We start from the raw sequence: 26,551 nt of genomic DNA, 5'->3' as shown, positions 1-26,551 counted from the left end.
ATGACAATTTAGGAAAGGCTGAAGGAATATTCAGCTCTAATAGGAAAATAATATTCAAATACTTGATTTGAGGGTAATTCAAAAGATAGATATGGGGGATCCTTATGCAGTTCATAAGCATGATGACTGGGTGTTCACACTTGTGTGAGATGTGCCTCCCTCGGAGCTTGTTACTACACTGACACCTTACCTGTCTGATACGGAGAAAAGAGATTTGGGAGTTTGTATGTTGGGAGGAAGGCTTTGATGGTTTTTTTCCTTCTGTCTGATATGTACCTTCTTATGAAGGTGTTTTTAATTCGTTTTATGGAGGTAGAAAGATGGGGGGGGGTTGAGATTTAATTCTTCCACTTAGGAGGTATTACCTATAGTTTGAAATATTTCTGATGATATGATGTGTAGTATGTGCTTCATAGTGGGTTTTACAGAGAACAACAAATTCATAGGAAGATGTGCTTTTTAATACCATTGCTTTGCAGATTTTGCTGAGAAGGCAGAATCATTGTAATTGTTTCAGTGTGGATGAGAAGTTGCTTAAAGATTGAGGTGAAATAGCCACATTTACTGATTGGTGGTACTTTTTCTTGATGGAAAAATGACTCAGAATATGATTGAAAGGTTGAGGGAAGCAGTTTCCATGGCTTGTCTTACATCACATTTAGCATAGAGGCTGTTGCCAAGGGCTGTTGCTAGACAAATCTTTTGCTTTGTCTGGGCCTATCGTTCTTCAGGTCCGAATGGTGCCGAGTGTCAGTGTCCACAGGAAGGCCGCTGGTATCTGGCCAACAACAATAAGCACTGCATTGTGGACAACGGTGTACGGTGTGTCGGTTCCAATTTCACTTGCCTCAGTGGGCGCTGCATCTCGGACCAGTGGAAATGTGACAATAGCAATGACTGTGGGGACAACAGTGATGAGCTGGAAAGTGTTTGTGGTGAGTTGGACTCTTGACAGTTTTGTTAGGCAGTAATGTTGCCTTTATGCAAGTGCTTGGTATAGAATCCTGCTGTGTGTGAATAGGTATTCAATCTATCCCTAAGCATCTCATTAGAACTGAAAAACATTTACTTTAAGTGGCCAGACTGTGTTTCTGCTAAACCACATATAAACTGATATATATGCCGTTGAATAGCTTCATTAGGAAGCCCCTCTATAGTGATGAAAAGCAAAGGTGATGAATTAAAATCCTGGCTGCGCCATTTATACAATCTGTATAGCCCTGGGAAAGTTACCGAACCTCTCTGAGCCTCAGACATCTCATCTGTAAAAATGGAGCTCTTACTAGGGTTCTTGTGAGGTGGAAGAGAAACAATATAGAAAAACATAGCATAAGACTCATGTTAAACATGTCTTACCATGGAACTAAGGGTTTCAATAGGTGATTATTATCATTTTAGTAATTTAAATAGCAGAAAGATCATTAATTCAATATAATTTTATTGAAATCACTCCCAGTGTTCAGCTTGTATCTGAATGGAGTAAGTAAAACACAGTAGACTGTCTTAGGAAGTTCTGAGGTTAATTACCTTTTTCTAGTAGACTCTGCAAAGAAACTGTATTTACATGTACTTTACCTGCTCAAAAAAAGCATATATCATATTTTGTTTAATCTAACTAATTTAAAGTGTTATCTCACTTTGCATGCAGTCTATTTTGGAGCTGTTTTTGCCTTGAAAGGTAAACTCAGATAAGTGTCTATTCTATTTGATTGCATCTTTTGAGAAATTCGGATGCTACTTAAATCAAGAGGTTTCTTCAATTTGTCTTCCTCCTTAGCGTTTCACACCTGCCATTCAACAGCCTTCACCTGTGGCAATGGGCGATGTGTACCTTATCGTTATCGCTGTGATCACCAGAACGACTGTGGTGACAACAGTGATGAGGAAGGGTGCCAGTTCAGTGAGTGTAATGCCACCACGGAATTTACTTGCAGCAATAAAAGGTGCATTCCTCTTGAGTTTGTCTGCAATGGTGTGAACAACTGCCATGATACTTCAGATGAGAAAAACTGCCGTAAGTTCATCTTAAGTACTTACTGTGCTTCGGGGTCTCCAGTCTTGGATCATGGGCTTTCTGAAAAAACAAAGAACGAAGTATTCATCCAAAACATCAATTTCATTTAATATGTTTTACTCAATGATTTTTAAAAACAACTCTACTTAACATTTGAATTATTTGCCTAAATTTATGGACCCATACAACCATTGGCTATTTTAACCTTAAATATTTTATCTTTGGTTTATATACCTGCCAGATTAAAGGTTCACTTGACCATATGTCTGATTGTTTTAACACTTTACCAATAGTTACTGAGAAGGGATTATTGCATACATGTGTTGTGGTTATGTTTGTTGTGCAAAAAGCTACACACTATGGTGTTGACGGGAATGATTTGTCTTTTTAGTTTTTCTGGTAAATTGCCGTATGGTTAATTAATTTTTCAAAATGTCTGGGATTTTCACTTTAATATCTTGTGGAAACAAAAAGAGCAGAGTGCTAGTCCAAATATATTTTCATTTTAGATATATCTACATGCTCTGCTGCTATTGTAGGTGGAGTTACATAAAATATTTATTTGACTGTGCTTTTAAAAAGAACTTTTCTTATGGAAAATTTTAAATATACCCCAAAGCAGAAAGAATAGTATAATATGCCTATCACCCAGTTTCAGCATTTATCAGCAGATGGCCGATCTATGTCATCTGTCTCCCTCAACTTTTTCCTGAGTATTTTAAGGTAACTCCCAGACATGCATATCCCTGATAAAGACATTTTGAAAAACAACTACCGGGCCATTATAATGCCTAGTAGAATCAACTAAGCTTAATATCCTCTAGTATTCAGTCCATATTCAAATTTTGTCACTTATCTTCAAAATGTCTTTTTACAGTTGCTCTTTTCAAATTAAGATTCAGACAAGGTTTACATATTGATTTTGATTGTCGTAATTCTTTATTGTTTTTTTTTTTTATGCCACAGTGGTTCCAACTTTTAAAATAAAATGCCATTGCCCTGGTTGGTGTGGCTCAGTGGTTTGAGCCCCAGCCTGTGAGCCAGAGGGTCGCTGGTTTGGTTCCCGGTCAGGGCACATGCCTGGGTTTCAGGCTGGGTCCCCAGTTGGGGGCATGCCATTGATTTCTCTTGTGGAATATCCCACAATCTGGGTTTGACTAATTGCATAATTGAGTTATTTAATTTCTCTTATTTCTTACTAACTGGAATTTAGATGTAGAGGTTTGAGTACATTAGGTTCAATACTTTGGGTAGAATACTACGTAGGTGGAACTGTAAATTTCCTCTTGCATCACACCATGAGGCACATAATGCCTGGTTGTTCTGTTTTAGGTAGTGATAAAATTAATTAGTGGATTTAGAAGTCAGCCTGAATCTTCCCTTAGGAAGTTCCCATCAACCATTTACCCAATGGTTTTAACATCCATAGATAGTTGTTCCATAAATTCGTTATTATAAAATAGGCATTTTAAAATTCTGTTCGTCATTCCACATTTATTAGCTGAATGTCCATAAAGAAGAAACTTCCCTTATCAACTATGTTACCCTGACATACAAGTCTGCAGGACAGATGCTTGGTTCTTTCCCTGTACATGTCAATTCTCAGTGAAATGAGTTGGTGAGCAATGAGCACTAAGTTTTTGTTTTGTTTATAGTATTATATTAAACTCATAGATTTTTACATAATTTATGAGTTTTAATGCTGTGAATTTATTCTTTTTTGGTGTTAATTTTTTTCTCTTAACCTCAGGCCAGCAGGAGCCCTACTAAGTTGGCTCTGTAACTTTGACATGACCTATTCAGTCATCCATAATTTAGACTTGTACAGACCTGGAAGTAACCACTTAGTTACTTAGACTTATTTCTTTGTGGTATTTCAAAATTACCAGGGTGTGGGGGTACCCTATTCCTACTTTTCCATTTTAAATTAAGATTATAGGTGTTTTACTTAGATTTTATAATCATGGCTCTTCCTTCTCTAAGCTTAAAATCTTGATTTCTATTGACAAAGCATAATTACTTATTTGTTTTATTCTAAAATAACTTAAAAATAAACACAAATAATACTACTACCAATAAATCTATTAAATGTAATTTAAGACTATATGTCCCCATGTTTTCAGATTATATTCCTCTATGGATATACCATCAAAATCCTGGTATTAAAGTCATTTGAATTCTTTTTCTCTGTGTGGTTATGCTATCGATTTGATTCACCATTAACTATTTTTGTTACTATTTCCAAATTTTAGGAATTGCCTTTATTTTTCATTTTAATTTTATTTTTATTTATTCAAAATGGTATATATCATTCTAAAGTCAAAATTATTTCACAAGGTACATTAACACAAGTCTTACGGCCTTTCCCCCTCTATCCTGTTCCCTCCATACTATTCTCAATCTATCCATAGAGGTGACAATTTTCATTATTTTTTTATTGTTGTTGTTGTTAATATAAGCATATCTGTCTCTATATGGCCCCCATCCCTCCCCACATTATTGTTTTTCTTACACAGAAGATACTCTACTCTTTGTATTGTGCTTTCTTACTATTAATAATGGAGATCAAATCATCATTCCTTATCAAAATATATTGATCTTTATTTCTTTTTATCACTACATATTATTTTATTGTGTGTATATGCCATAGTTTTTTTTAATGAAGAGTTGGGACTCTTGTTGATCTTATTAAGTAATGAAAATGGTTTAAACTACAAAGCAAGCTTCCCTGCCTCTCCCTGCAGTTTCAGCTGAAAACATCTCTTTTTACTCTAGAATCTGTGGTATAAGTTAAGTGTCATGGATCGTGCCTCTGTAATAGCTTTGAAAATGACTCCCTTCTGGTGGTTCAAATTCTGCAATAGATTCATTAACATGGATGTTCTTTATGATGTCTGTGTGGTGGATATGTTCCAAATGTCTATCTGGTTGTCTTTTTTAAGCTGATCGCACTTGCCAGTCTGGATTCACAAAGTGTCACTCTACAAATATTTGTATTCCCCGTTCTTACTTGTGTGACGGAGACAATGACTGTGGAGATATGAGTGATGAAAGCCCTACTTTTTGCGGTAATATAAGCCTGTTTCTCTTTCTGTGGTTCCAGGGTTGCATATTTTCAGCTAATACAAAGATATATGGCCTAGGTATTTGGGTAAATTTTAATTTGTCATCCTAATTGCCATTGTAAGTAGATGCAGTAGGCAATTATTTTAGGATGTGATTGAAGAGGCATAAGAAGTCCCTTCTCTCTGTTCCCTAGCTGGAGACCGGACTCCAAATATTTCCTCCAGAGACCTGCTCTGGTACATAACCTCCCACAGTTACAGAGCCATTTCTCCCAGAGTTGAAGGCCCTTTGTCTTCAGGACTTCAGTCGGAATTTGCACGTTAAGCTCTTACATTTACTCTTAATATGATTGTAGTGACCATTAGTAACTGAAACAATTTTTCTAATTTTAAATATATTTAAATTTTAGAAATTCTCATTCATATTTAGCAATTTGGTTCAGTCAAAAAGTTTCTTATATTTGTACCTCAAATTAAAAGGTCCTTTCTTAAGCTCGGTAACTTTGAGACTATCAGTGTAAATAAATACATGATTTAAGAATTTATAATTGTCAGCAGTCCAGATTATAGTTCAAGAACAGGAGTTAGTTGTAGTAACAGCAACAAGAAGAAGGAGAGTTCAGATACAGCCATCAGATAGGGACATACAGATTGGAGTTACTGCTGATCTTTTAGGAACTTCTGCTTCCTTAGCAGTCTCTCCCCTACCCCCACCACCCCCTTGGCAAATTGTCAGATATCATGGGCCAGAGCCAGGGAGCCTTATCACCAAAAGAATGGTAAGATTTGATTCTGGTTTGTACCCACATAACAATTTAGAAAATACATTTGACCAGGGCTACCTAAGGTTACTGAAGAAAAGAACCAATATTTAAACATAGGAAGAATCATTTTACTCACATAAAGGCCCCATGTAACAAGGATGAGTTAGAGCAGAACTTTGCTAACTCTTTAGAATCATGGTCTAACATGGCTCAATGTTTTGTGGGGGTGGGGAGCTCAGATATGGTCGTATTGCTGTTTTTGCTTTTGATTATTTCAATAGAATTCATTTAATTTTATAACATAGATGCAAATCTTCTCTTACATAGTTGTGATTTAATGTATTAAAAGAACAGTTCTTTGGTATTTCTAACAAATACAATTTGTTTTTGAATTTATGGAATCTAGGAAAAAAATATTCCAGAAAATTGGGGTAGTATTGTTTGCCTTCTCTCTCCCCCATATTCCTTCCTTACCACGGAAAGGGAACATACAAGAGTCCATTTCCCAGGCCTCGGTCTTCCTTTCTTGGCAACTATTTGTTCAGTTCAGAGATACAGGCAGTTGTTAAGGCTGATGGGAATAAACTGCTGTTGTGCTCATGGGCTTTTCCTTCTTTCCCTCCTCTAACAGCTGTTCACACGTGCAGCAGCAGTGAGTTCCACTGCACCTCTGGACAGTGTATTCCTAGCTATTGGTATTGTGATCAAGAAAGAGATTGTCTTGATGGCTCTGATGAACCTGCGACTTGTGGTAAGAGAGTGAACAAGCATGAAAAGCGTTATGATGCAGCTAGAGAAACTCTTCCAGCTCCTTCAAGCGCAGCTGACAGTCATGGCTGCTGAATGTTTGCACTCCCTGCTGCAGCTCTCCGCTGAGATGCTGAAACCACTCAGTGCAGGGCATGGTGTGGGTTGCTGTCAGGACACGGAGGCTGCTGTTTGATGCAGATAAAAGGAGATTATGTTGGTGATGCACCTAATATGGTGCCTGGCTTATAGAACTCAATTTTGATTGACTCTGAATTGGCTGAGTTCTGACCCATGAGGCTGTGGGAGGATACAAAACTGATTGGGAACATCACATACATGGGCAAGGGGCATATTATGGGCACATATCCTCTTCCTCTTCTGCCTCTTTGCCAGCTTTTGGTAAGGTCTCATGCCATCTGAGCTTTCTAAGACGTTCCAGGGACCCTTTTGTATTCCTGGAGATGTTTGTGCTTGTTTGTATATTTGGAGGCTGCTATTTGTCTTTGCAAATTCTAATCTATAGCCATGCATTTTTTTTTTTACATAATTGTAAAAATACACAGATAAAATTTTTTACATTGATTTTGATACTTTATCTTCAAATCATATTGCTATATAGCAGTCAGCAAACTATGGCCATGGACCGACTTCCTATCTTATAAAAATAAGTTTTATTATTGTAGAAGGTGGTCACATTTTGTCTATAACTGCTTTTGTGCTATAATGGCAGTGTCAAGTGGGTGAGACAAAGAACACATAACCTATAAGCCTAAAATAACTAGCTGGTTAAGAGAACGTTTGCTGACCCTTGTTATAATGGTCTTTTTTTTTTTTTTTTTTTTTTTTTCAGATTTAATGTGTTTTATTGATTAAAATATTACATTATAATGGTCTTTATGTTCCTTTTTAATGTCCCTATAATATTCCACTGATTATCATTGAGTTAATTGCCTTTATTTTAAGCATTTAGATTGCTCACATTTTTCCTCTATTATAAATATCACTGTAGCAAATACTATCATATATAAAAGTTTTTATTTTGTGGATGTTTTCTTAGGATCATTTGCATAGTTTACAGCTGAATTCAGAGAATTCCTGTTTTCTCCCAGGTTTAAATTATGTGACTAATAGTTGGAGAGTAATTATTTGAAGTCCTTTGCCAAGTGTTTCCCCCCCACCAACACTGAAAATTTTGTAGAAAACAAAGGCCACATAGTGTTTTGAGGATTCATAAATGAAATAATGTGAGTAGAATAGTATTAGAAATTGGTTCAAATATATGAACTATTGGTTAAAATATATGAAGAATAAACAGTCTCCATATTTATGGGAAACAAAGTCATAGTAATAGCGATTTGTACCAACTGCCTGACATATTTAAATGAAGATAAACACAGAATCTATATATCAATACATTTTCACAATATGCAGTGATATTATTTTAAAGAAATAATGAGATGTATACAAGAGAGTAAAATTCCTTCCCATGTCTTCACTCTTCTTTAACACTCTCGCTACCTAGAGATAATCACGATTAAGGGTGGGTTTCTTCTTACATTTGTCTACACATCCTTATGGATAGCTTTTAAAACACACATGGGATCTTATTATATGTATTTTTCTGCTCTTTTCCACACTTTTTTTTTTTTTTTAACTGAAAACATCTTGTCAGCATGTTAACAAATACAGGTCTTCCTTATTTCTTCGCACTGCTAAATATTACTCTACAGTTGGGATGTTCCATATATTTTTATCCCTTTCCTAACTGATGGACATTTAGGTAATTTCCTTTTTTAACTTTGAAAAATAATGCTGGAATGAACATTGTGGAACAGGAAGAAATTTTTCTCTGTCATTATAGGTTATTTTGGCTGGTCGAGTAATCAAATTTACATGGTACAGGTTATTAACAGAAAATAACCAGATTTAATTACATACATATGTGTGGGCATTCCATATACATGATAGAGTCAGATACCCCTATAATTAATGAGAGGTTCAGGGACAGAAGATAAAAATGAGACATATATGAAATTCTGAACCAAAGATGAGAGCTAAGGTTTTTTGGGGCTTCAGAGGGGCGGAAGGTCCTTTGCAGGATGATAAGAAGAGCAGATATTTGGTAATTAGTTTATTCTGCCTTATATATAGGTCACAAAATGTTATTTCTGGTGCATTCTCTTATTATGGGTAAGGCCTCCCAATTAAATTGCTTAAGGGTGAGGTAAAGTTTCTCTTGAGCCCATAGGATCTTGATTGCCTTCATCTCAAAATAGCCCACATGCCAAAGAAGCACGTCTTAAAGAGGCCTGTTTCGAAACCCTTCACCTTTCTTTTAGGAACCTGTTTGTGCATGTGTGGGAAGATTTTTGTGGGCTAGATTTCTAGAAGTGTTACTGTTGTTTCAAAAAAAAAAAAAAAAAAAAAAGATGTCTCCTTAAAAGGCCCTTTCTACTACGCTCCTTTTACCAGCTTACGAAAGATCCTGTCTCTTCTTACTCTTATCCTTGTGCTGTATTTTTGGTAGATAAAAATTAAAATTTCTTTTGCCCTGGCCTAATTTTATGGGGTTCCTAGTTTATGTGTCTCTGGTTAGTAGAAACATGTGGGAATATGATTAAAGAATTTGTATCAGTGTTGTAGACAATCCATGCTAGAGCAGGCTTCTTGCCTGATTTTCGGACTGCAAGTGTTCTCTTCAACAAGAATGCTTTTTATTTTTGTTTTCAGTGTACAGTGAGTCAACATGCCTAAGTGATGAGTTCAAGTGTGACAATGGGAGGTGCATCCAAGCAGACTGGATCTGTGATGGTGATAATGACTGTGGGGACATGAGTGACGAGGATGAAAGACATCAGTGTGGTAAGGGAAACCAGTTAATTCCTTGGCAAAGGCACATTCCAGGGAAACTCACTAGATTTATTTTTCCATCTTTGGAGAGTATGATTGTCAGGCAGATTCCTCTTTAAGTGAATGGCACACTGATAGAAAGTTATCTTTACTTTTCCACTCTCGAATTGTTTGCTATTAGGTACTTTGCTTTTAACTGATGAAAAATGATTTTAAATTTTATTTTCTTTCTCTTCCATTTAGCTGAGTGAAATAATGTCCCAGATTTCTAGAGCAGATAAAGAGAACTCAGTTGGCCACATTTAACATTAATAACATCTTTAACAGTGTAGCAATTAATTATGCCTCCAGTTTCATCTATTACCTTAGAGCTGTTATTTGGAGAAGAGTTATTGAACAGACTATGAAACACCATTTTCTATACCAACTCTCAGCTAAAGTGTCTCAGAAAAGTGTCTTTCCATGGTAGAAAAATAAAAACAATGGCTCCCTGAGGTTTGCATTTGATCATAACCTCATACGTCAGTGACTTTGGGGGTCCATAGCTCCACATATACTCAGTCCCCTGAAATGGGTGGTTGGCAGCTGCACAAACATGGACCGAAGCATGTACTTTTCTCCCACCTCCCTTCACTAAAGCCCCCTTTCTTTTGTCTCCTATTCGCCCACAGTGAGATTAAGTAAAATACGTGTTCTTTTATTCTGGGGCATTAATGCTTATATCTCATTTCTTTCCTAACAGCGTCATGGTTTCTGATAACTCTTGTTGATATATGTTCCTCCTGTATACCCTGTTCCTACTTAGGGTGGTAGCTATAATGTAGTTTTAAAAAGTACTAAGTTTGGGGAATAAAAGACCTAGGTTTGAAGCCCTAGCTTTTTAAAAGATTCTGTGACTTCATGCCATCTAGTAACCATTTTGAATTTCAATTTTCTCATCTGTATAATTCACATAAAAGTACCTGTCTCATGTGTGTTTGTATGGTTACACTTGTAAACTAAAAAATGTCACCAAATGTAAGGCATTTTTTTTCAAAATTGGGAGTTTTTTTTCTGAAGCCCTAAGGGGAAAAATATTTTAATTTTATGGAAAACCAAATGAGGTTTTTACTATGTTTATTTCTTCTGAAAAATGCAAGGTCCAAAGCAATTAAAATGGAATTTTTGGAGGTTTATTATTATGACCTATCATTACCATAATCAATTTTTTACCTGTTTCCCCATTTCCTTTTACCCTTAGACTGTTAAGTAATGTAAAACAAGAGAAATAATGGGTCAGAAAGAATGCGACTGCTACAATGAGCTCTCATGTGGTTTCTCATTCTTGTGTGCTTTGTTTCAGAGAAACACAACTGCTCGAGTTCTGAGTTTCTCTGTGTAAATAATGTGCCTCCATCTCGGAGGTGCATTCCCCAATCTTGGGTCTGTGATGGCGATGCGGATTGCACAGATGGCTATGATGAGCGACAGAACTGCACCCGGGGGTCTTGCTCCGAAAATGATTTCACCTGTAGTAATGGGCAGTGTGTTCCGGACTCCTACAGGTGAATTGGGGGTTAAAAATATTTCCTACTAAACCTCAACTACCCATTGGGGTAGAGCTGACTTATCCATTAGGCATGGTGGCATCAGTGCCTAAGGCTCAGGGGACTTTTAGTGGGCTATGAAATGTTTAGATTTTTAAAAAAATCACAAGGGAAAAAAGAGAATTTTAAATCAAAGAAAGTATTTTATTATGTGATATTAGTATACATACCTGCCTTTATATCAATGTTGCCATTACATAGAATTTCCCATATTTTTGTGAAGGAAGGGGCTTATGAAGATGAAAGTGCTTAGGGCTCATGAGTGACATGTGACCTTGCACAGAGGGCTGGAAAGATGAATGATGTGGGCTTGATGTAAGCACATTTTTTTTGAAGCAGGTGACCCTCTTGGTTTTTGATTTGGAATATTGGCATGGGGATAAGAAATGCCTCACTGTCTTCTCTGTGCTACGAGAAAACTAACAGTGTAAGAATGATGATCAATGGAGCCTGGCAGTTAGGCTCAGAGTCAGGGAGGCAACCGGGAGGGGCAGGGGAGGTGAGCCCAGAGCGTGGGCTCCAGCGGCCGGCATCACGCAGGCGCAGTGGGAGAGCCAGAGTGTCTGTGCTCTTCTGTCTGAAAGAGGTTGGAACTCTGGATTTCCATACGAATTTTCTGATTTTTCAATGATGGAAACAAATTTTAAACTTCTAACACTGTGTCAGTCAAAGCGATTGAGCTCACAGCCTGCCAGTTTTGGGGACCTCTCTTGTAATAATCTGGTGTTTGAGTTCTCACAGTTTTATTCAAAATGGACCATTCTAAATGTTTCAGTTTTTTTTTTTTTTTTGCAACTAGGAATTTTATTAAAAAAAATTTTTTGTTGTTGTTGTTCAATTACAGTTGTCCCCATTTTTCCCCTAAGTGAAATAAACCAGGTGACAAAAGACAAATGCCATATAAAAGTTTCTGTTGTTTAGTGCTTCAGTCTCTCACTATCCCTGCTTAGCAACTTTTTACATACAGAGGAAAATAAAGAAGAAAATGATGTGTAGGTTTTAATCCTGACGGACTAAGAGAATAGTAAGAGCATTAATAAAAGTAGGGGAGTCCAGGAGGGACTTTGCTCCAGGCAGAAGGTGAGTTTGATGTAGTAGGACTTTCCGAGGTGAAAATATGTATTAGGCATTCAGACACATGGACCTGGAGCTAAGAAGAGATTTTGCGTGTGCCAAGGACATATGAGGCAACGAGAACTATTGGCTGGTAGGGATGGAGGAGAACATATCTATGAAGCTGGCACAAGATCAGAGCAGCAGGGCATCTGGGGCCATGGGCTTAGGGGCAGGCAGCCCCTCCACAGGCCCCGAGGTACTGCTGGGATACAGCAGGGGGCAGAATCGTGTGCTCTTGATGGTGGGCTTGAGGCAGCTGTGAAGGATGTGGAAGGAGCAAGGACTTGACATTTTGACTAAAAAACGGTAGAGATTAAAGTGGTAGATAAATGTCCAGAAAATGTGCTCTTGGGGGATGACTCCCCCCCTAATGAAGCCCATTGCCGGGAGGTGGCAGTTTGAGTATTGACAACCTGAAGACATTCAGGCGCTGTCTCCTTTTTTTAAATTTTATTTTTATTTTAGTGAACTTGCATTTCAATGTGGTCTGTCTACATTTAACTGATTTGGATGTGATCTGTAGGTTTTTAAGTCTTTGTATGAGGAAGTGAATAAATCTTTATCTATATTTTTCCCTACTTGCTCAAGAGTTATGTTGTACTGATACTTGGTTTGGTTTTTCTAAACCCAGTAAATACTTAGCATCATTAGTCTCGGATATATTCTGAAAACCTAGGCATAAGCTCTAGGGAATAGAATTATGTCAGGTCTTAAATTTGATCTAGGTGATTTCACTCCCTTTCTGAGTTTTCTGAGCTCTGCCTTCATTATTACTATGATCTAGCAGCTGACTTACCTACCCTACCAGACTTTTATTGATTTCATTCATCTTTTCTTCCCTTTTCCCTCCCTCCCTCTCTTTTTTCCCCACCAAGCTTTCTGAATTGCTTTTGACAAGGGCTATGGCAGAAGAGAAAAAAGACTGTTCGTCTGGAAACCTGAGCTATAGGGTCTAAATAGCTCCAAATTCTGTTTGCTGTAAGTGCCCGTAGCCTCCACTAAGCACCCTGTGAACGTGAATCCTCTTGCGTGCTTAGCAGAACATGTACCTCCCTGTCTGTCTGGTACAGTGGTGTGGGGGATCATATTTCCTATGGACTGTTTTCTCTTGGCTCATTACTGATGCTGCTGAAGAATCTCGATAAGACTAAATTGTGAGCAGCTCACTGAAATACTGACATGCAGTTGTGTCTAAAAACCTGGTGATTTGCTTACCTAAATGACTTACTTTTCCCTCCTGGGTTGCATTTAAACAAGAGTAAAGAAAGCATGGTATATTAAATCTTTTGGAAATGAATTAAGTAGCTCCCAGGAACCAGATGTGGCTGAGCTAGCTTGCATTGATCACAGCTTTCTTTACAGTTACATGTACACATTTTGGTATAAATCACATTGACAGTGTCCTAGGTTTGTGGATGGGAATGCTGATTAGAAGACCTGACCATAGATGAGTTGTAAAATTGACCACATTCTGCTTTGATGCCTTAATGTCTTTTTTAAAATTTTATTTTAAAGGATTTTATTTATTTATTTTTAGAGAGGGGGGAAGGGAGGGAGAAAGAGGGAGAGAAACATTGACATGTGAAAGATACATCGTTCAGTTGCCTCTCTTGCATGCCTCCAACCAGGGACCTGGCTGGCAACCCAGGCATGTACCCTGACTGGGAATCGAACCAGGGACCTTTTGGTTCAAAGTCCAGCACACAATTCACTGAGCTACACCAGCCATGGCTGATGCCTTAGTGTCTTTTAATTCTCTGCTTCCAACTCTTATGCCCTCCATAGTAAATTCTTTTATCAATCGTCAACCATTAGTTTTGCCTACCTTTACTGAAGATTGTATTAGACTTAAGATGAGGGTTTTTTTTTTCTCTTCTTTTTTTACTGTTAAGAAGACCCCTTCAGTAATTATGACTTTCATGAGATCTTGTAATAATGTAGAGAAAAAAAGAATAGCCTGGCTCATGGGATTACAGGAAACTACATTGTCTTCATGATGCCTAGGAATGTTAGGTCCAAGATAGCTTATAGATCTAGGAAACGCCTTTTTCCTTTTTCAGTAGTTTATGCTAGCCTACCAGATTTCTTCCTCCCCATTGTCATTACCACTCACATCTCCTGCTAGGTTGCAGGAATATTACAATGAAAGTTGGAAGTAACAGGACTGCTAATGCGAACATCACTTCAATTGGAAGACAAGTGTTCTTATAGGACATTACTAATAATCTTATCATTTATAATATATAGCATGCATCTTATGACTATCTACTTGAGTATGGACACTTCTACCACATGGCTACCCAGGATATTTCTTGTGCCCATAAGCTGTCTCATTATCTGATGAATATAAAAATTATAAAAGTTGTATTTAATTAATTTATCAACTGGAGAAAAATGAATGCAATTGTTTAAACAACTCTAGACCTACATTTCCAATGGTAGCAACCAGCACCTGGGAAAGTTGTGTGGAATGTGAAATAGTATATTCTTTTATTGCTGGAGATTGGTGGGGTGGGTGAAGATTCTGAGGGAGGAGAGGATAATGACATTGGTAATCATGCTATTGAAAAAGTTGACCTGGCATTCAGGTAGAGAAGATAATTGAGACTTGTCAACTTCTCCAAGAGTTGTACTGGGTCTCATCGCACAGGTGCGACCGGCACAACGACTGTGGTGACTACAGTGACGAGAGGGACTGCTCATACTCCACCTGCAATGAGAATCAGTTTGCCTGTCAGAATGGGTTCTGCGTTTATAAGGGTTATGTCTGCGATGGGGAAAATGACTGTGGAGATGATTCTGATGAGCTGGAGCACCTGTGCCATACTCCAGAAACCACGTGCCCCCCTCATCAGTTCAAGTGTGAAAATGGGAACTGCATCGATATGGTGAAAGTCTGCAACCACCTAGATGACTGTTTTGACAACAGTGATGAGAAAGCATGTGGTGAGTATAACAGAGGATTTAGGAAAAGGAAAATGGGGAGACTGAATATAGATTCTTAATCCTTTATGATTTATTAGGAGTTTCCAGTCTATCCTCTAGGTAGAAAATTACCCCCAAATTTCAGTTTCTTGTCTATCAAAGGCAAAAATTACTTGCTATACAGGGACTTATTCATCAGTTAGGCAGTTCATTACAGAGAACAGGAAATGAGCAAAGGCAGACGTCAGGACCTAACAGCAGTGTTAAACAAGGCAGACAACAGTAATTCTCTTTGAATCCTTGGAATGACTTGTTGCCTGAACTGCCCCTCTGCTAGGGTTTCTTAGCCCATTCTTCACTTTCATCCTCAGGTGACTGACGGGGAGAGTTTTAACTTCCCCCTCACCCCAACCCCTACAAGAAACCACTCTAGAATTTATAAAACTTAAAATTAATAAGAACACGTTCTCCTCCCAGTGTAGGTAGTTTTTGTGTGAGTTTAGCCACATATCACAGATGAGCCACAGGTACACTCATTGGAGTTGGAGTGCTAGGCGGCTCATGCCATCATGTGAGGGCCAAATATGTGTATCCCTTCCCAGTGCTGTCACACTGGGGCCCTGAAACTGGCCATGGAGCAAGTAGTCGCACCACTGAAGTTGAAGATGCTACATATTGGGGTATCCACCCCCCTGCTCCCAGCGGAGGCATGTTCAACCAGCACCCCACTGGCCAGGTCTCTCCTTCTGTTTACCTTTCTCCTCTCTCCTGCCATTCCACTTAAAAAATTATCAGTTAAAAGACGTTTGGCAGGTAAAGGTTTCAAAGTGAAGCTTAAGCTTGTTAGTTTTATTTGTTGTTAAAACCACTGGTGAGAGATTAAGTTGGGGAGGAAGTTGAGAAAACATTGACTTTTGAATAATCTGTAGCCTTGAGAAATCCCTGTTGTCTACTTTTAAGCATGATTCATTAAGAATTAGTGCTTTACAATGGAAATATTGACTTTGGATCATCATGGTGGATCCATTGTTGGTATTTTAGGTTCTCTAATAACTTTCTTTTATCTACAGGCATTAACGAGTGCGATGACCCTTCACTCAGTGGCTGTGACCAAAACTGCACAAACACCTTAACCAGTTTCTATTGTTCTTGTCGTCCTGGTTACAAGCTTATGTCTGACAAGCGGACTTGTAGTGATATTGATGAGTGCAAGGAGACGCCCTTTGTATGTAGCCAGAAGTGTGAGAATGTAATGGGCTCTTACATCTGTAAGTGTGCCCCAGGCTACATCCGAGAACCGGACGGAAAGAGCTGCCGGCAGAACAGCAACATCGAGCCCTATCTCATTTTTAGCAACCGTTACTATTTGAGAAATCTGACTATAGATGGTTCCTTTTACTCCCTCATTTTGCAAGGACTGGGCAATGCTGTGGCATTGGATTTTGACCGAGTAGAAAAGAGAGTATACTGGATTGATATAGAGAAAAAAGCCATTGAGAGAATGTTTCTGAATAAGACAAATAGGGAGACAATCATGACGCACAAACTACCAGCTGCAGAAAGTCTGGCTGTAGACTGGGTTGCCAGGTGAGAAAACACTGAGTAGCTTTTTAAAAGTTAACTTTAACAAACAAACAAACAAACAAACATGTTTTTATCTTAACAGAGAATGATCTTTTTCAACTTGCTTAATATGTGGATATGTTTAATTAATGCTTCTGCATGTTTTTTTCCCTGTTGTATACGTGATATTCAAATGGGATACCATAGAGCCTAAAATCTAGTGATTTTAAGACTCTGAACTATTATTTTTGGGGGAGGGACATCACAAAGGAGAAAAGAGCACTTATTTTTGGCCATTCAATTAACTGGAGATGAGGGTAAGGGATGACTCATGCATTCACTGGTAATTTCAGTCATTTGAAACTGCTTCATGTCAGGTGCTGTGCCAGGTACTAGGGGTCTAGAGCAGCCCCTGCTTTCCTGAGTTCACAGGCTTGCTTACAACACTAGTCATTCACAGCCCGGGCTGGTTATGAAATAGAAAAAGGCTAACCTGAAACTTCTGGCATAGTCCTTCTGGAAACTGCGGGTCTTAAAGTAGGCAAGGGTTAGTTAAACTTTATCAAATCAGCCATGCTTCTTAACACCTCTGCTGAATATTGACGCTGCCAGAAACTTGGCAGCATATAGCAGTTGGCTCTGCGGTTAACAGAAATGAAGCTGCAGGCATGTATACTGCTAATAGTGCTATAGTCAGACCTACAGAGGACTCTTCTGCTTCTTCTCTATTTGATCACCTTAAGGATGAAGATCCTAAAATGAGGGGTGGGGAGTTTGCTCCCTAGTTCTACATGAATAGTAGCTGACCTGCCTTAAGTGCTCAACAAGTGCCTGCTGAATAATGAATAAAATATTGACTATGTGAATATGAATATTTTATAGCCCTACTAGGTGTCAAAAAGCATAGCAATGAATGATTTGCAGGAACAGAACTAAATATGAAGAAAGTAAAGCCAGAATCCTCGTATGAGGTATAGACCCAGAATTCCCCATGTGACATCATCTTAAAGTGGGAATTGTGGCACACATTCTTGCACCTTCCATTGTCCCGTTGCAGGAAGGTTAGCTTTGTCCTGTTACCCTTGTTTGCCTGGGGGAAAAGTGCCTTTTAACAGTTGTATGTGTGATTTCAAGGTAGCTTGGATAGGAAGTTGGGTGGTTAAATATGCACTGTTTCACAAACAAGATGTCTGCGTCAGTAACTCCTGGCTCTCCATTTCAGAAAGCTTTACTGGGTGGATGCCCACCTGGATTGCCTCTCTGTCTCTGACCTTGAAGGTCGATACCGCCGCAAGCTGGTGGAGCACTGTTTGGATGCCAACAACACCTTCTGCATTGATAATCCCAGAGGAATTGCCCTTCACCCTCAATATGGGTATTGTCTCCCTGTAATCTTGAGCTCTTCTTTCATGCCCTTATTCTGCCTCTGTTATCTCAAGGCCAATATCTTGCTGGGATTTGTCTTCTGCTTTTTCTACCTGGTAAATGGTTTAATATAATGGGTAGAAGCATGGCTTATTCAAATGATATTCATGAGCTATTCTGTTTTCTTTGCCATGACTCATCATTTCACTTTTCAAGTTACATATTTTGGCTGCCTGAAAAAAATAATTATGGTAAAATAAAATAACCCACCTTTACTGGACTTTGCCTGCCAAGTCCACTGAAATTCCCAGTTAATCACGTTCATTCTTGAGCATTCTCTATATACCATTCCCTTTTAGATGATTTTCTGTTAGTTTTCTTTCCTTTCTAAGAAGCTCTTTAGAATGTAAACTTTATTTATTCTAATTGGAGAAGACCCATGTCTTTTGACTACTGACTTCTTTTGGCTTCAGGAGCTAACCCTTTGTGTTTCTTCCAACAGGTATGTCTACTGGGCAGACTGGGCTCACAAAGCCCACATTGGGAGAGTAGGCATGGATGGAATCAATAAATCTGTGATTATCTCTACCAAGTTAGAGTGGCCCAATGGCATCACCATTGATTACACCAATGATCTACTCTACTGGGCAGATGCTCACCTGGGTTACATTGAGTACGTATACAAAAAGAATAAAGCACACTGTGTAACTGTTTATTCCAAACACCAGGGCTTGCCTTGCCAGGCAGCTTCTAATTGGCCTGAGAATGGGAAGTCATTTGAGGTCACTCTTCTCTAAAACTGCCTGTAGGCAGTTCACTGAGCTCTGTGGAATGATCCAGTAGAAAAAGGATGAACCTTGAAGTCCTACAGATCAGGTTTTTGTTCTGGTGCTTTCACTTCTTATTGTTTACATCTAAAAAAAATAGAGCTAGTAATCTCTCCCCTATGGTAGTTAGCTTAGTGCTCAACCTGTCTTAATTTCTTATTTTTTATTTTGCTCTTCCCTCCAAAATACATGATTAATAAATTTTGGTATGTGAATAAATAAAAAGAGCAAGAGTGTTGAAAAGATTTTTCCCTAAAATACCTTGGTGCATTTATTGATAAGTACGATGATAAGATTTATGTAGTGGTAGAGTCTGTTAACATTTATTCAGTACAATAATGCATTCAAATCATTCTAGTAAAAGGATAATTTTTTAAAAGTGTGTTAAATATTATACTGTTTAATGAAAAATTCTCATTGTAAGAAACATAATACACTTTCTTAACCAACCAGTACATGTTTATTTTGGGCATTGCTAATTATGTTCTGGTTGGACTGTAATAATGTCTTCTGGGTAAGCATTTATGAGCAGGTACCCAGATACACAGCCTATTGCTTTCAAAAGCATGGAATTGTTATTAACTCAATAGGATTATTTTAAAGGCCTTTTAAAAGTCTGTCATTCTGTTAAATTTATTTTGCTGCCAAAGTGAATGTGGAAATTTTAGAAGTTCTCTAATTCCATGTTCTGTTAGGAACATGCCACTGAGAAGGAAGGAATACCTGGCACACATTCCAGTGCTGTCTCCTATCCTCCTGGGAGACAAAGTTCATCAATCCTAGAACTCTCTTTTGTTGAATTGGGACATTTCCCTACAGTTTTCCCAAGATGACACGTGTGATAAAGACTCTTTGCCACCGCTGTCCTGGAAAGCAGAGGACACTGGATTGTTTTGATAGGCTATGCCACTACCCTCTACTACTCCCTAAAACTTGTTTTGAGCTCAGTCCCTTGAAATTACCTTAATGATTTTAGTTTTTAAATATGTTCAGGGTCAGTAGGAAAGGAGATCTGGAAAGCTGAAGGTTATAAGGGTTTTGACACATGATGTTTTGGGGATACTTGTCTTTATACGAAGGCAATCTTTAGCATTCTCCTTGCAGAATTAACTGTAGCAGATACTAATTTATTCTCTTTTTGAAGAAACATCACAGAGTTTAGCTTTTCATAAAATTTTATTTTGAATTAGTGAAAGCATCAAGGTGTTCAAAGAAGCTTCAGCACTTTCTTGTTGGATTTGTATTGTCCTTTTGGACTTGTAGGTCCTTCTTGGTCTTAAAAGCATTTTAGGTTTAGCTGAAATTGACAATATATACATAGATAGTATTTTAAGGAGCATTAGAGGCAAAAAAGAATTTTCTAGCTCCTTAATATTCTGTTTGCTTTTTGGTAAAATTTTTGTAGCTGGATTCTAAAACTCAGGCAATAGGTTACTGTCTAAAAGTCAGATCATAATATCAGGTACTGTGATCTGGGAATGAATGAACCTTTAATATTCATGTAGCCATGTTGACTTGATCAGTTCTTGGAGAGGTAGCAATACCTGTGTCCAGAAATACATTTCATGGACTATGTAAGCAAAGACATTTTTATAGAACATCTGATCCATTTCTTGTACATATTGGGATGTGCCATCACATCCTTCTAGCTGTGGTTCTACATGTTTCAAAAAATACTCATAAATATGTCTGAGATTTTTATACAGAGATCATGCAAGAACTGAAAGGGAAGGTCTCAAGACTACTTTGTGGTCAATGATTTTTTTTTTTTTTTTTTTTTTTTAAAGAACCAGATAATGACTAAGTTCTGGTCACTTATTTGTAGTCTTATCAATAGAGGCTAAGTAAGTCTTCAAGTTTTCTACAAGTTACCATCAATTATGATGTTTTGGAAAATATTTCAAACATCGCATGGCTAACATTATCAAGTTTCTTAGTTAATAGCTCATTTAACCACCTGTCTGAGTTTTCGAGTCTGCTCCAAAATTTAAAATTACATAAAATACCAATATTCTGACAGAATCATAGAAATGAATGAGACAAAACTAGAGCACCTAGATAACTGGCTATGGTTACTCCATGACATCTTGAAATCAGAGAACCTCTTCTGGAAGCTTATTCATCTGGAAAAGGATTTATTAATAATCATACACTTTGCCAGTGTGATTAATAATCATACATTTTGCCAATGTATGCGAAGTCAACCTTGCTGGTATATAATTTAATTCAGTTAGTATATACCACTCAGCTGTCTCCTAGAACAGCTTCTCCTGTGAAATGTTCATGAGGAGGCAGAATTCCAGCTTTGTGTTGCTATCCTCTGATTTCTTCCAATGACTTAGGACACAAGAACAGTGTTCATCCCAAGACAGCAAAGGATGCTTAATGGAGAACATCAATGTAAGAGATTGTAAACTTACAATAGTGGAACCAGCTGCATCTGCAGGGAAGCGGCTGTGGTTAGGAATTTGTGATTATTTAAATTCCTGGCTATTCCTATTTTTAAGGCATCACTTTTTCAACTTTTACATCTTTTGTTCAGTCAAAATATCCTTTAATTTTATTTTTTGTTTTAATTAAAGATGAAGAGTTTTAGGGAGGATCTGAGCTTCAGTTACCTCTAGAAGATAGAATTTTATTAATTAATTTGTCAGTTTCTCTATTCTTAAAGGTGTTAGAGGAGAACAGTTATCTTCACTGCGTGACTCTCTTTCCTACCGCAGGTACTCTGACTTGGAAGGCCACCACAGACACACAGTGTATGACAGGGTACTGTCTCACCCTTTTGCTATTACAATTTTTGAAGACACTATTTATTGGACAGACTGGAATACAAGGACAGTTGAGAAGGGAAACAAATACGATGGATCAAACAGGATGATGCTGGTGAACACGACACATAAACCATATGACATCCACGTGTACCATCCATACAGGCAGCCAATTGGTGAGCAGATGACCCAGAAGTTTGATTAGTTCCTTTTGGTTCTTGTGCATAACATTCTTGTTTCTTTTATCATAAACAACATGATTTATGAAGGGAGTAGTGTTACTTGTTAATGTTTTCTACAAAACATGTGCTGAAAGTTGAGGGTATGGAAATATCTTTAGAGTTTATTCCTCTCCTGGAAAAGTTGCTTTTAACTTTTGTTAACACCAGCTCTATTCTTAAAACTTAATCTGTGTTTTTTTTTTGTAAGAATTAACAGTTTTTATGTTGCCATTTTTACTTCATCTATTTTGGTTGGAGTACTGAAGTATTTTAAAATCAATTAAAAATATGACATTTCAGCCTTAAATACTTAAGAAAACACTTTTGAAAAATTAGAACATTTCCTATAGAACCACAATAAATCCTAATACCTAAGAGATACGTTATAATTATATAGATGTAGTTATAACAATTACTCCTTAATAATTAAGGTCAATCTATTGAAATGATTGATCTAAAAGAAATGTTTAGAATAAAATTGCAATCATAAAATATCATTTATTAAATGTCCATTTGCTTATGTCATTGTATTATGTATTGAATATATGGTTTTCTTGTCTTCTAGAAGGTAAAAATGTTGAGAGCAACACATTTCTGTGTATCATGTGAGGAATTTTTATTTATTTGTGAACTTATATTCACTTTCATGTAATTAAAACATTTCATAATTTGGAGAGAGTTAGCAAGTGTCTGGTGTATGTTTCGGGGGGGTACAATGGATTTTATGGGCCAGCTTTGTTGTGGTGTCTTGGTAAAATATATTGATAAAATTGGAAATAAAAAATGAAAATTGGCAAAATACAGATACAACATTTTATTTTCTGGAAGTTAATATTCTTCATATTATTTTACAAAAGTTCAAGTTAGTCTTTATTTCCAAGTGGCAGCCCAGAAAATTAGTGAAAACACTGCTCAGTTTATCCATCTACCTCGTCCTTGGCCATACTTCTGTTATTTACATCCTTAGAATGAGAGAATATAACATCTACTGAAAATTAAAACTTTAACTTAGGTTCTAGACACATGAGTGTATTCTAAGTTTCCTACCCACTCTCCTAGGACTCTGAGAAATACATCTTGTCTAGCCCAAAACACCAGTGGGTTTGTCTCACTTCTGATAGCACAAAAATCTGTTTTCTCAAAGCACAAGATTGCTTATATAGCTCTCTCATCTGTCCTATTTATGACCTTCTAGAAAAAACATGAAACTAGGCTAATGATATTTCTTACTAAGAGATGATGAGTTTGATGAGGTGGGGAATCAAGCTCATCTGTGCTTGGTATTTTCTCTTGAAGAGAATGAACAAATATTTTTTCTTCTTTCACTAGTGAATAATCCCTGTGGTACCAACAATGGTGGCTGCTCTCACCTCTGCCTCATAGCAGCAGGAGGAAAAGGATTCTCCTGCGAGTGTCCAGATGACTTCAAGACTATCCAGCTGGTTGACAGTACCCACTGCTTGCCCATGTGCTCTAGCACCCAATTCCTGTGTGCTAACCATGAAAAGTAAGGCTCTCCTTTCTGTTCTCCCACTGTCTCTCCATTCTTTGGCTACACATTGAACTCTAAGGCTTCAGGGGATGAGAATTTTCAAATGATTAAAATTTTGGCTAATTAATGTGATTCATTTGGATGCACCAAGACTTGCAGTCTTCAACTTCAGATAACTTTTTCCATAGAATAAAGGAACTTATTAACCAAATGGTTTGCTTATGTATGCAAATTTTTATACCTATATATAGGAAGCAAAATATGTGTTTTCTTATTTCTAGTAAATAGTCCTGTCAGGGCCGGAGTATACAGGGGTTGGCAAAAATAGGCTTACAGTTGTGAATACACAATTTTATTCTCGTTCTATTATTTATTTACTAATTATTGTATTTTCCATACAAACAACTGTAAACCTACTTTTTCCCATCCCCGTATATATGAGGGAGGACCCAAAAGTAACAGAATTATCTTCTGGAGGGCAGGCCCCTTGTAGTATAGACTTCCCCTGCTAGGAGGGTGTTCTAGGAATGCATTTGTAATAGTGTAGTAGCTGGTGTTGTTGTGAGAGGCTGAATTTGGCTTCAGTGAATTTTTTTTGAAGATTCTTTCAATGCATTTGCCCATATCATGGTTGGTGATTTACGAGTGCATCTGCCCATACTGTGCTGAGTGTTCAGCAGTTTTTAACCAAAAATGGCATGACCCCCTAGGCTCCACCCTTCGTATTCACCCAATCTTTCCCTGAATGATTTTCTTTTCTTTTCCCTGGATGAAAAAATTCCTCAAAGGGAAACATTTTGCTGATGTGGAAGAAGTGAAACAAAAAAATGGCAGAGGCACTAAAAGCCATCAAAATCAATGAGATCAAAAACTGTTTTGAGCAGTGGAAAAAATGTCTTGATAGGTGTAGTGCCTCAAATGAAGAGTACTTTGAAGGTGACTGAAGTTTAAACATTTCAGAATAAATACACAATTTTTAATAAATAAATTTATAAAGTTTATAAGTTTTGGGTTCTTTTTGGTCCCCCCTCATATGTGTACACTGAAATATGGCCTTTAAGAGTGACAGAATTCCTCTATCTTTTTTACTTATATACTGGCCTAGCTTCTTTATTAACTATGCCAGAAGGTCTGGGTTACACATTCAAATCCATTTTGATCATTTGTGTTTGCTATGAAACATGGCCACAGATTATTTTCCTAACAATGGCCACAGGCCATTGATGACTGGGGACACTGAGTCAGAAAGTGGGGTGAGGAGAGGTATAAATGCAAATCATAGCCCCTAAGATTCAATGGCAGATTATTTTGATGATTAAATAAAATATCTTAGATTAAGAATCTAGCATATAGCCCTGACTGGTGTAACTCGGTTGGTTGGGCATTGTCCTACAAACAGAAAGGTCACTGGTTTGATTCCCAGTCAGGACACATTTCTCTCACACATCGATGTTGCTCTCCCTTTCTCCCTCCTTTCCCCTCTCTCTAATAATAAATAAAATAAATATTTATAAAAAAATCTAGCATTCACCTATCATGACATAAGCCCTCAACAAATGTTAGCACCCTCTGGCTTTCTAGCCAATATCCAAATGTCTCTTATATCAGCCCGACAGATGGTTCCTCATAATCTCTGCTACCAGAACCACAGCTCCAAAAACACACTCCACTGTTTGTCGTGGCAGGAATTTAATCATCTTACCCAACCACTTTTTCAGCATGTATCTGAGTCTTAACAGACCTGTTATCTCATCTAGTTATGTTTTCTCTAAAAAGAGACCACAGCAATTAGGTTTAAGGCCCTCTCAGGGCCCTGGAAGAACTCATGTGTGTTGTCACTTAGAATTCAGTTTTGCCTTCTCTCCAGATAACCATCGCCTGCTTCCTCTCCTCTCCGTCCCTCAGTGCTTTGCTAAGAGAAGTGGTATATTGTCTCTGTGCTGTGCAGGTGTATTCCCATCTGGTGGAAATGTGACGGGCAGAAAGACTGCTTGGATGGTTCTGATGAACCCCCCATTTGCCCGCAGCGCTACTGCCGGTTAGGACAGTTCCAGTGCAAGGACAGCAACTGCACCAGCCCGCACTTCCTGTGTGACACTCACCACGATTGCCCCGATGGGTCTGATGAAGACCTCGTCCTTTGTGGTGCGTTGAATTGCTTTATGCCTTCTTTGCCCATGTCTATAGCTGATTGTGTACCATCATGATTCTGTGGGGATTTTCTAGATGTCATAAACTAAAAACTGGTCCAAAGTCCTAGGAGAAAACTCCATCCTATCTATTTTTATGAAGTTTTTTAGGATTCCTAAGGTCTCTCTCTACAGGACAGATAGGTGTGGTAGGTAGTCAGCTGACTCTTCGTGGTTATCATATGCTATGCATAGAATCCTCATTGAGAGTTAACATTGAGAGTGAAATGAGGGTTTCCCACCCTCATGTTAATCAAGGACTCTCGGTTGTAATGTTTATTTATGTTTCTATTTTTTAAAAAGGCAAAAAAAAAAAAAAAAAATCTAAAAAACCCAAAAACTTTTCAACCTAAAAACAACATTAACACACCAAACACAAAGGTTTTGTTTTTAAACACAAGGTTTAAAAAACATTGTCCATTAGGGCAACTGGGATCAGAGAAGGTGAAGGTAATAGGGCATCAGCGATTCAGTCCTTATCCTCTAATTCTGTATGCAAGAAAAACATATTCAAAAATTTAGGAGACAGTACCAGTTAAAGAAATAACTGCCCCTAGTGGCACTGGTTGGTAATAAGTGCATTAGGACATAACTTTTCTGAAGAGAAATTATGATCGAGTTTTTTCAAGATCCGTCAGTGTAAATTGGTAGCTTCTGTTCCTGATGCCTTTCAAGCTGATAACCAAATTCTTTTGCTTGTAGAGCACCACCGATGTGAGTCTAATGAATGGCAGTGTGCCAACAAACGTTGCATCCCAGAAGCCTGGCAGTGTGACTCAGTAGATGACTGTGGGGATAACTCAGATGAAGACAGGTCCCACTGTGCCAATAGGATCTGCCGGCCCGGCTATTTTAAGTGTGCCAATGGTCACTGCATCCCTCAGTCCTGGAAGTGTGACGTAGACAATGATTGTGGAGACTACTCAGATGAGCCCATCCAGGAATGCAGTAAGTTCCTGTGGGAGGGGCGTGGCCTGGGCATGAGCACAGAGCAAGGAAACGTCTATGTGGAGTGAGAGAAGATATGGAGCCCTCTGCTTTATCCCCGTGAGA

General features: G+C 37.9%; 1 protein-coding gene and 1 non-coding gene across 2 annotated transcripts in view; both read left to right on the top strand.

Moving 5' to 3' along the window:
* Positions 1-26,551, top strand: part of LRP2 (LDL receptor related protein 2) — a 195,331-nt gene that overhangs the window by 123,695 nt on the left and 45,085 nt on the right. Inside the window, exons 43-56 of the mRNA XM_090287742.1 lie at positions 732-935; positions 1,778-2,014; positions 4,957-5,082; positions 6,475-6,594; positions 9,324-9,455; positions 10,786-10,987; positions 14,796-15,091; positions 16,141-16,657; positions 17,856-18,008; positions 18,501-18,671; positions 21,549-21,772; positions 23,147-23,324; positions 25,258-25,454; positions 26,201-26,446. Of these exons, the coding sequence (XP_090143868.1) occupies positions 732-935; positions 1,778-2,014; positions 4,957-5,082; positions 6,475-6,594; positions 9,324-9,455; positions 10,786-10,987; positions 14,796-15,091; positions 16,141-16,657; positions 17,856-18,008; positions 18,501-18,671; positions 21,549-21,772; positions 23,147-23,324; positions 25,258-25,454; positions 26,201-26,446 (3,003 nt within the window). The remainder of the gene's footprint in view (positions 1-731; positions 936-1,777; positions 2,015-4,956; positions 5,083-6,474; positions 6,595-9,323; positions 9,456-10,785; positions 10,988-14,795; positions 15,092-16,140; positions 16,658-17,855; positions 18,009-18,500; positions 18,672-21,548; positions 21,773-23,146; positions 23,325-25,257; positions 25,455-26,200; positions 26,447-26,551) is intronic.
* On the top strand, positions 99-200 carry LOC150022184 (small nucleolar RNA U13). Its single transcript, XR_016513787.1, has one exon. It is a non-coding gene; the product is annotated as a small nucleolar RNA U13 (small nucleolar RNA).

Source organism: Furipterus horrens, unplaced genomic scaffold (genome assembly GCF_987537825.1).
Source record: "Furipterus horrens unplaced genomic scaffold, mFurHor1.1.pri manual_scaffold_1, whole genome shotgun sequence".
Taxonomy (NCBI): Eukaryota; Metazoa; Chordata; class Mammalia; order Chiroptera; family Furipteridae; genus Furipterus; species Furipterus horrens.
This window is presented reverse-complemented; position numbering and strand designations above follow the sequence as displayed.